General features: G+C 39.8%; 1 protein-coding gene across 1 annotated transcript in view; it reads left to right on the top strand.

Annotated features, from left to right (window-relative positions):
• Positions 1–6990, top strand: part of LOC108134100 (uncharacterized) — an 81523-nt gene extending 74533 nt beyond the window's left edge. The window contains 1 exon segment of the mRNA XM_043209871.2: positions 4112–6990. Coding sequence (XP_043065806.2) covers positions 4112–5697 — 1586 coding nt within the window. The 3' untranslated portion in view covers positions 5698–6990.
• Positions 6991–11005: the final 4015 nt, after the last annotated feature.

The following is an 11005-nucleotide window of genomic DNA, read 5'->3' on the forward strand; positions in this document are numbered from 1 at the left end:
GCAAAATTGTGGGTTTTCGCGATTTTGACACTTTTTCTCCTTCCGATGGCCATTTCTCTTCCAATTTGTATCCCATCAGGAAACAAAGTACCATTTAGTAATCAGGGAACTCAAAAGCTACTTTCCTCATTCAAAACATTGCGGAAATATCGTTTTTAAATTTTTCGAATTTTTTCCTAGGGGTACCCCTGCAAAATTGTGGGTTTTCGCGATTTTGACACTTTTTCTCCTTCCGATGGCCATTTCTCTTCCAATTTGTATCCGATCAGGAAACAAAGTACCATTTAGTAATCAGAGAACTCAAAAGCTACTTTCCTTATTCAAAACATTGCCCTAATATCGTTTTTAAATTTTTCGAATTTTTTCCTAGGGGTACCCCTGCAAAATTGTGGGTTTTCGCGATTTTGACACTTTTTCTCCTTCCGATGGCCAAGGCTCTTCCAATTTGTATCCGATCAGGAAACAAAGTACCATTTAGTAATCAGGGAACTCAAAAGCTACTTTCCTTATTCAAAACATTGCCCTAATATCGTTTTTAAATTTTTCGAATTTTTTCCTAGGGGTACCCCTGCAAAATTGTGGGTTTTCGCGATTTTGACACTTTTTCTCCTTCCGATGGCCATTTCTCTTCCAATTTGTATCCGATCAGGAAACAAAGTACCATTTAGTAATCAGGGAACTCAAAAGCTACTTTCCTTATTAAAAACATTGCCCTAATGTCGTTTTTAAAATTTTCGAATTTTTTCCTAGGGGTACCCCTGCAAAATTGTGGGTTTTCGCGATTTTGACACTTTTTCTCCTTCCGATGGCCATTTCTCTTCCAATTTGTATCCGATCAGGAAACAAAGTACCATTTAGTAATCAGGGAACTCAAAAGCTACTTTCCTCATTCAAAACATTGCGGAAATATCGTTTTTAAATTTTTCGAATTTTTTCCTAGGGGTACCCCTGCAAAATTGTGGGTTTTCGCGATTTTGACACTTTTTCTCCTTCCGATGGCCATTTCTCTTCCAATTTGTATCCGATCAGGAAACAAAGTACCATTTAGTAATCAGGGAACTCAAAAGCTACTTTCCTCATTCAAAACATTGCGGAAATATCGTTTTTAAATTTTTCGAATTTTTTCCTAGGGGTACCCCTGCAAAATTGTGGGTTTTCGCGATTTTGACACTTTTTCTCAGGGAACTCAAAAGCTACTTTCCTTATTCAAAACATTGCCCTAATATCGTTTTTAAATTTTTCGAATTTTTTCCTAGGGGTACCCCTGCAAAATTGTGGGTTTTCGCGATTTTGACACTTTTTCTCCTTCCGATGGCCATTTCTCTTCCAATTTGTATCCGATCAGGAAACAAAGTACCATTTAGTAATCAGGGCACTCAAAAGCTACTTTCCTCATTCAAAACATTGCGGAAATATCGTTTTTAAATTTTTCGAATTTTTTCCTAGGGGTACCCCTGCAAAATTGTGGGTTTTCGCGATTTTGACACTTATTCTCCTTCCGATGGCCATTTCTCTTCCAATTTGTATCCGATCAGGAAACAAAGTACCATTTAGTAATCAGGGAACTCAAAAACTACTTTCCTCATTCAAAACATTGCGGAAATATCGTTTTTAAATTTTTCGAATTTTTTCCTTGGGGTACCCCTGCAAAATTGTGGGTTTTCGCGATTTTGACACTTTTTCTCCTTCCGATGGCCATTTCTCTTCCAATTTGTATCCGATCAGGAAACAAAGTACCATTTAGTAATCAGGGAACTCAAAACCCACTTTCCTCATTAAAAACATTGCCCTAATGTCGTTTTTAAATTTTTCGAATTTTTCCTAGGGGTACCCCTGCAAAATTGTGGGTTTTCGCGATGTTGACACTTTTTCTCCTTCCGATGGCCATTTCTCTTCCAATTTGTATCCCATCAGGAAACAAAGTACCATTTAGTAATCAGGGAACTCAAAAACTACTTTCCTCATTCAAAACATTGCGGAAATATCGTTTTTAAATTTTTCGAATTTTTTCCTAGGGGTACCCCTGCAAAATTGTGGGTTTTCGCGATTTTGACACTTTTTCTCCTTCCGATGGCCATTTCTCTTCCAATTTGTATCCGATCAGGAAACAAAGTACCATTTAGTAATCAGGGAACTCAAAACCCACTTTCCTCATTAAAAACATTGCCCTAATGTCGTTTTTAAATTTTTCGAATTTTCCTAGGGGTACCCCTGCAAAATTGTGGGTTTTCGCGATGTTGACACTTTTTCTCCTTCCGATGGCCATTTCTCTTCCAATTTGTATCCCATCAGGAAACAAAGTACCATTTAGTAATCAGGGAACTCAAAAGCTACTTTCCTCATTCAAAACATTGCGGAAATATCGTTTTTAAATTTTTCGAATTTTTTCCTAGGGGTACCCCTGCAAAATTGTGGGTTTTCGCGATTTTGACACTTTTTCTCCTTCCGATGGCCATTTCTCTTCCAATTTGTATCCGATCAGGAAACAAAGTACCATTTAGTAATCAGAGAACTCAAAAGCTACTTTCCTTATTCAAAACATTGCCCTAATATCGTTTTTAAATTTTTCGAATTTTTTCCTAGGGGTACCCCTGCAAAATTGTGGGTTTTCGCGATTTTGACACTTTTTCTCCTTCCGATGGCCATTTCTCTTCCAATTTGTATCCGATCAGGAAACAAAGTACCATTTAGTAATCAGGGAACTCAAAAGCTACTTTCCTTATTAAAAACATTGCCCTAATGTCGTTTTTAAAATTTTCGAATTTTTTCCTAGGGGTACCCCTGCAAAATTGTGGGTTTTCGCGATTTTGACACTTTTTCTCAGGGAACTCAAAAGCTACTTTCCTTATTCAAAACATTGCCCTAATATCGTTTTTAAATTTTTCGAATTTTTTCCTAGGGGTACCCCTGCAAAATTGTGGGTTTTCGCGATTTTGACACTTTTTCTCCTTCCGATGGCCATTTCTCTTCCAATTTGTATCCGATCAGGAAACAAAGTACCATTTAGTAATCAGGGAACTCAAAACCCACTTTCCTCATTAAAAACATTGCCCTAATGTCGTTTTTAAATTTTTCGAATTTTTCCTAGGGGTACCCCTGCAAAATTGTGGGTTTTCGCGATTTTGACACTTTTTCTCCTTCCGATGGCCATTTCTCTTCCAATTTGTATCCGATCAGGAAACAAAGTACCATTTAGTAATCAGGGAACTCAAAAGCTACTTTCCTCATTCAAAACATTGCGGAAATATCGTTTTTAAATTTTTCGAATTTTTTCCTAGGGGTACCCCTGCAAAATTGTGGGTTTTCGCGATTTTGACACTTTTTCTCCTTCCGATGGCCATTTCTCTTCCAATTTGTATCCGATCAGGAAACAAAGTACCATTTAGTAATCAGGGAACTCAAAACCCACTTTCCTCATTAAAAACATTGCCCTAATGTCGTTTTTAAATTTTTCGAATTTTTCCTAGGGGTACCCCTGCAAAATTGTGGGTTTTCGCGATTTTGACACTTTTTCTCCTTCCGATGGCCATTTCTCTTCCAATTTGTATCCGATCAGGAAACAAAGTACCATTTAGTAATCAGGGAACTCAAAACCCACTTTCCTCATTCAAAACATTGCGGAAATATCGTTTTTAAATTTTTCGAATTTTTTCCTAGGGGTACCCCTGCAAAATTGTGGGTTTTCGCGATTTTGACACTTTTTCTCCTTCCGATGGCCATTTCTCTTCCAATTTGTATCCGATCAGGAAACAAAGTACCATTTAGTAATCAGGGAACTCAAAACCCACTTTCCTCATTAAAAACATTGCCCTAATGTCGTTTTTAAATTTTTCGAATTTTTCCTAGGGGTACCCCTGCAAAATTGTGGGTTTTCGCGATTTTGACACTTTTTCTCCTTCCGATGGCCATTTCTCTTCCAATTTGTATCCGATCAGGAAACAAAGTACCATTTAGTAATCAGGGAACTCAAAAGCTACTTTCCTCATTCGAAACGAATTCGAAGGAATAGCGAGTACCTTAAATTTAAAAAAAAAGTCCATATTATATTTTTTGGGTATTTATTTTATTAATAAACATTTTAAAACTAAATCAATGACATTTTTCGTTGCAGGCTTTGGCGGCGTCTCTCCGCGCACCCAGTGGGGTCGTGTGGCCGCCCTGGTCTACGCCCTGTTTGGAATACCGATTGTCCTGCTCTATTTGTCCGCCATGGGCGAGGCGCTGTCGGCCGGAATGCGCTGCCTGTTCCGACGCCAAAAGGTCAAGGGCGGGCCGGGGGGCAGTGGCGGCGGTGTCGGCGGATCCGGAGGCGCCTCCGGCTCATCCAGCGGCATCAATGGCGGCAGCGGCGGTGGCGGCGGCGGAAGTGGACGGAAGCAGGACAAGGCAAAACAGGGACAAGGACATGGGCAGGGACACTACGGCCACCAGAAGTACATCTACCAACAGCAACAGGCGGCGGCGGCGCAGCAGCAGCAGGCGCAGGACAAAAAGTCGAACGAACGAAGGAATTCTCCCAGTGTACCCATCTCGATATGCGTGTGTGTGCTGCTGTGCTATGTGAGCAGTGGAGCGATCCTGTTTCACAAGCTGCAGAACTGGAGTGTCCTGGAGTCCTTGTACTTCTGCTTCACGTCGCTGGGCACCATTGGCTTTGGCGAACTGGCCCCCAAGGGTACCCTGGCTCTGTACACCGCCTCCGCCTACATCCTGGTGGGCATGGCCGTGGTGGCCATGTGCTTCAGCCTAATCCAGACCGAGATTGTCGTGTGGCTGCGTCGCTTCAGTGTCCAGGATCATGTGATGCCCAAGGCCGAGGAGGTGGCTCTCGTTTCCGTGACCGTCACGCCAAAGTCCTCCTGACAGCGACCCAGTGCGGATCCTGGAGCAGGACCGCTGGGCATGCAGCCCAATAGCTTGGCCCAACATCAGACCATGTTCTTTGGACCGGCCCACACGCTCACCCAGTACAGTTCCCTGCCCCGGCGCAGTCATCTGGCCGGATCCGGCCTGGGCATGGGCATGGGAATGGGCATGGGGGCTGGTGGCTTGAATGGCGGAGGTGGAGCCTTCCAGCGGAATACACCCATTCGTCGATCGACTGGCATACCGGAGCACCATCTCGAGTACTTTGTGCCGCGTAGCATCAGCGAGTTTAATCTCTCCGGAGTGGGGGATCTGGCCCTGCCGCCGCCACGACGATTCTCACCCAACATGGGTGGCGGAGCCACTGGTGGCGGCTACAACATGAACATGGGCGGCGGCGGTCTGGGCATGAATATGGGCATGAACATGGGCCTGGGCTTGCCGCACGGCCTCCAGCTGGGTCCGCCCCAGACGCTGCTCTGTTCGGCGGCTGCTCCGGGCCAGGCACAGGCCCAGGTACCACCACCGCCGCCCGCACAGCTCCAGATAATGACGCTGAAGCCGCGCAGCGAAAAGATGGTCACCTTCGAGGACGAATCCAAGCAGAACTCGGCCAGTGGCTCGGGCGCCACGGTGACACCCGTCTCTGTCACCTGTCCCCACGGTGTGCCGACCACGCCGCGGAAGTCGGGTGATATCTTCATGTGACCGGGAGCCGGCAACGGGGACGAGGCCGCCGATCTCAATGCGGCCATGCGATTGCGGGACAGCATCGATGATGCCCTTTGCCCGAAAACGGGCCCGGCGCCAGGTGAAGTGATACGTGTCTAAGTCATAAAATCTAAATGGAAATGATACTAAAGCCTACACTGTAAAAATATCTTGCACACAAATCTAATAACTTAATCTCAGCTGGAGGGTTTTTTTTTTGTCAGTAAGAGACTAAAAAGCAAATATGTATGTAGTTATTAATACTATTATGAATGTAAATAAGAATGACAGAAAAAATAATGTGAAAACCACAAAGAATAACAACTAAAGTTGAGTAAGTAAGAGCGTAAAAGCGAGTGAATTAAAATTAAAATTCGTAATGATAAATGCATAAATAATTGAAAGCATTTCGGCGGTCGTGAAACATGAATTCAGATATTCAGAAATTCACAAAATTAATAAATACAATGACAAACAAACAAACAAACATCTATACATCCATACTACAAGCACACACTGAACTATGAATAATAAATAGGGGGCGTGGCATTAAAGGCAGGGGCGTGGTTAGTGCAAACAAAATGCAAATGAAAATGACAAATTGTATAAACAGCAAAGGACAAAGTTTATTTAAGCGATTTGTTAGTTAGTTTCCCAATGTCATACTACATAGACACCCTCTTCATTTTTTTTTTTCTGTTGTTGTATAGCTACGCTTGAGGGTTTTAAATTGAAATTGTTTTTGATAGAATAATGCATAGCAGTTGCTAAACAATTTTTTTTTTTTTTTTTATAATCAAATAAGATAAATGTGAAACAATTTTTATAAAATATTGCTCAACTCTGTGTATGTTTCAAGCTCAAAATGTTAAGTGTATAAATGTATATGAATGTGCCAAAACAAAAGCCAAACAAAAATAATAATACAAACTAACCAAAAACAGAAAAATCTGAAAATAAAAATGAAAATATTTACCACAAAACCTAATAAACTAAGGCAGTACAGTAAGTAATTATTAATTTGTGAGCCATAGCTTCCACCGATCCAGTTGATATTCAAATTTTAAACAAATAAGCCAGTCTACCCAGAGTAATCAGAGCAAGATATCCAGAAGCAGAAAACCGAAAACCCGTCGTTTTAGAGCCTTCTCCCTGCTGGTTTTTGGCCCAAAACCCTCTCCGCCCTAGGCAATTAGGCTTAAATACTTTTTAAATGCATTTTGATTGTAGGTAATTGAGCGCGTGAATGGTCATTTTGTTTGTTGTTTGGCATTTGTTGTGTTTTATCCTATTTGTTGATTGTTATTTGTTGATTGTTTTTGTTTTTTTTTCCTGCTTTGCGACATTCGAAATTGGATGCCTGTCAAGCGAGCCGAGCTCATTTCAAGTATTTGCCATTATTTTTCCCTTTCGTCCCTGTAAACTTCATATGTTTTATCAACAAAATTTAACATATAAAAAACAAAATAAGATATATATATGTATAAATTCAATTTAACAACCGAACGCCCACAGAGTGGGCATGGTTTGTTAGTGGCATTTGTTAATTTTTGCCATATTCAATTTGTGGCATTCAATTAAAATAGTGAAATTAAACCAGATAGGATAGTCATTACTCGTAAAGACACTCACACGAAAATATATATGAATATATATGTACATGTGTATACAAAAAATACATGCAGGAGACATGGCTTTAAATATATGGGTTGTGGCCCTGCCAAAAAAAAAACCAGAAAAAAAAAAAAAAACCAAAAATAAAAAATAATGAGATCAGGCAGTAACTAATTGCAAAGCTACAACTTGTGTCATAGTCTAAGCCAATTCAGATATATGTCTATGTAGTTAATAACTAAAAAAAAACAAAAGCAAACTACCATGATTCTGGCAGGTCGTCGGTGCAGAAACAAAAGCGATAAAACAAATATTGAAATTAAGCCAATGTAATTAAATTAAGTCCACTTTAACACGCATTCAAAACCAAACACACACACACACACAGGCAGGACAAAAGGACACTGGAATAGGTCACAGGACACTGGACACTGAAATAACCGCAGACAAATTAATACCATCAAGTAAATGAGAGTAACTTAAATGTAATGATCTTTTTTTTTTTTGTCAAATTCCTAGCACGGTAAGTTGAACTTTTAGGCTAACAACCGCAGAGTTTAGGTATAAATTACTCTAATTCATGTACTCTTAGTCCACTAGATACAGATACTGATGCAGCATACATACATATATATAGACAGATACCGATACAGATTCAGATACATATGTAGCCGTACACAAAACGAAAACTAATCTAGCATTGGGACAGAAAAAAAATGGCAAATAAATATGTAAGAAATACCGCAGTTTGCATCATATAAATGTATACATACATCTCTATATATATAAATGGTATATATACAACACAAAAAAAAAGCCAAAAAAAAAAGAGAATAAATACATCATGAACAATTTAGTCAAAAATCAACAAGACCTTGTTTATTTTTCTCACTTTCCCGGCTGTAACATCTAGGTGTTCCAACATGTTCCATATGGCGAGAGTCTCAAAAAGGTAAACTTACTACCACTGCCATTGCCGCACTTTGATGTCCAAAAAGTTGCCTATTTGCGGAGTCCGTAATGGAAATTGTGGCAGCAAAAAAAAAAATAAAAGATTTAGGGTTAAGGGTCAAAAGAGTTGAGAATAATTGGCCAAATTAAATGAACATATTTAGGGGGGGAATGGTAAGTATGAAAGGTTAAGGATGGAAAGCACTTTTTCAGTAATTTAAAGATGGTTTTTGAAGAAAAGGTAAGTATCTTTAAAAGGATATCAATCTTTTAGGTCTAGATACCCGGTACTTCGCGGATAGCTCTCTGAGAAGTTTTAAGATATTTTTTCAAACTATTTCAAAATAAACCAAACAATATCCTGCTTATCCTGAACTTAAAACTCCTCGATTGACCTTTGATTTGTCGTTTGCTTGACAGTGTTCAAAATAAAGTTCATTATGTTCTCCAAAATGGAAAAAATCCTTTGCCCCGCAACAGATTCCGAAAATCATCAAAGAGAATCGATGAGGCAAAAATGAGTGCACTCATTGAAGCGGCAGGAAAGTGAGTGGAATGCGAATATCTTAAATTTAAATTAAATTTGCACAAAATCAATTTGTGCGTTAATTGATAAAGATAAAGATAAAAAACAACAACAACAACAAATTGCGAAACGAAATGAAAACAGAGCGATATCTGACCAATAAAAAAAATATCTCTACCTTCCGACCATGGCACAGCCTCTTTCCACATTTTTTTTGTTTTTGTTCGCTCCACACTCGCACTTGCACTCTGTTTGGTTTTTTTGAATTATTTAATCATTTAATTAGTGTTAATAATTTATAGCAAACAGCTTCGCAATCAATTTGCGTTTCTGTGTGTATATCTTTATATCCCATATCTCTCTCTCTCATCTGTGTGTGCATTTTATGACAACTCTGGAATGGAATTTCACTTAATCAAGAGTCGAACCGAATCGTACCGAACCGAACCGAATTGAGAACTCAGGTGTCCAGCATCCAGCTCAAATGGCATGCCAGATGGGTGTGTCCGAGTGTCCGAGTGTCCAGCTTTTTGCCACATCAATTTAATTTACTTCTGACAAATATTCCCATATCCTGCCAACGCATATCCTTCCGTCTTTGGCCACTGCCTGGCTGGGCAAAGAGACAGAAGTAGTGTTTGTTGAATCCATAGACGAAATGTCAAGTGGAAAAGCATTAGCCCATCAAATGATGTGTAATGTGCTCGAATGTTCTCCAAATTTATCAAGCCAATGCCCAAATGCACGAACAGTGCGTACCATTAAAGTAAATATGAATCATTTAAAGGTTCTAGAAAGGGTGTATGAAGCAACGAGTTGAGGTTGTACCTTGTAGAGCACAAACCTTATAAACAAAGTTATACTTATAATTGTGAAACTCACTGTATCGACACATTGGAATTGTTTGTTTTTAATGCTTTCACTACTAATACCTTTCAATGTTTGGCCGACGTCACTGAATTACCTCAATTTGCACAAATGGAATGACATTAAATTAAATTTTGTCATTCGGAAGGTGAAATCATGGATCAGTTTGCGAAATTGATGCAGTCCTTGATATCAAAATGGTTAGATCCTGTCCTATCTTTAGAGTACACACAATAGAGGGGGGGAATGGGTAATAAATTTCGCTTAAATGTTCTCCTTTGTTCGAGTCATTAAAATCGCATTTGGCAGAAAAGAAGGAACCCACTCATCTGACGATGATGTGACTCCAGCTCAGCTTCTGTTTTTCTCAAAAAAGATGATGATGATGATGATGATGATTGTGTCGCGGTCTACCGTCTCAGTCTCCATCTTTAGCTCAGCTTCAACATTAACGTTGACTGCTACGTTGTCAACACACTTGACATATAATTTGATTACGCATACGCATTTTATTAACTCATTTTCGCAGTCAGTCCGCTTCCTTCCTTCGTTCCAATGGCGATATGATATACTTACACACGCATATATACATACATGTATCTATATATGGATGTACTTCTCTTGGCCATTAACGGTAACGTTACGTTATGTCGGCTCTGCGGTTTTCAAGTGCCACGCCCGCGCCCTCAAGCCCTGCCTGCCCTACTCCATATACGGTATACGCTATATTCTGGTAGCATATTGTCTGCTCTCAATTATAAAAACAACAAGAAAACAACAAGAACAGCTTGCGGTATTAGCGATGACAAGGATACCATTATAGCTTGCGTGCTATAATCCCCATTCGGCCAAGTCCCATCGCTAGACAGCCTGCAGCAATAACTAATTTCTTTTTACAACTGTGGCAGTTCCTCAGCTTTATGGAAACACCACCACACCACACACATGCACCCACCCACCAACCCTCAACCACACCCTCAAGTGGCTCTGGTTGCTTAAATCTTTCAATATTCTCCACAAAAACCTTAAAGCTCAACCCCAAAAAATATATGCGTATAATCCCCAGAGATTCGAGCAGAAAAAGTATACAAAAATACAAACAAACTTTAAGGTGTTGGGAAGTAAGCAATTAAAGTATAACAACAGCTTAAATGGATATCACAACTTTTTTATTGTATTAAAATGGGTGTTTTTGGTTCACGAGAGAGAGAAAGAGAGGGGGGGAGGAGGGGCTGGAGATGTTTTTGAGAGATTTGCCAATTTATGGAAATTTCTGAAGAAATAAATAAAACAACTTAACTAGTTATTCTAGCCTTCAGGTAAGTAAATTGCCAACGGGTCGTATGAGTTATTATTACATTTGGCTACGGGTCGCATACGTAATTATTTTGTGACTAGTTGGCTTGTTAAGTATACGCCCGGTGGGCTATAGCCTTAAAACAGTTTAATTTAAAGAATGTTTAGAAGCTT

This window comes from Drosophila bipectinata, chromosome XL, assembly GCF_030179905.1.
Source record: "Drosophila bipectinata strain 14024-0381.07 chromosome XL, DbipHiC1v2, whole genome shotgun sequence".
Taxonomy (NCBI): domain Eukaryota; kingdom Metazoa; phylum Arthropoda; class Insecta; order Diptera; family Drosophilidae; genus Drosophila; species Drosophila bipectinata.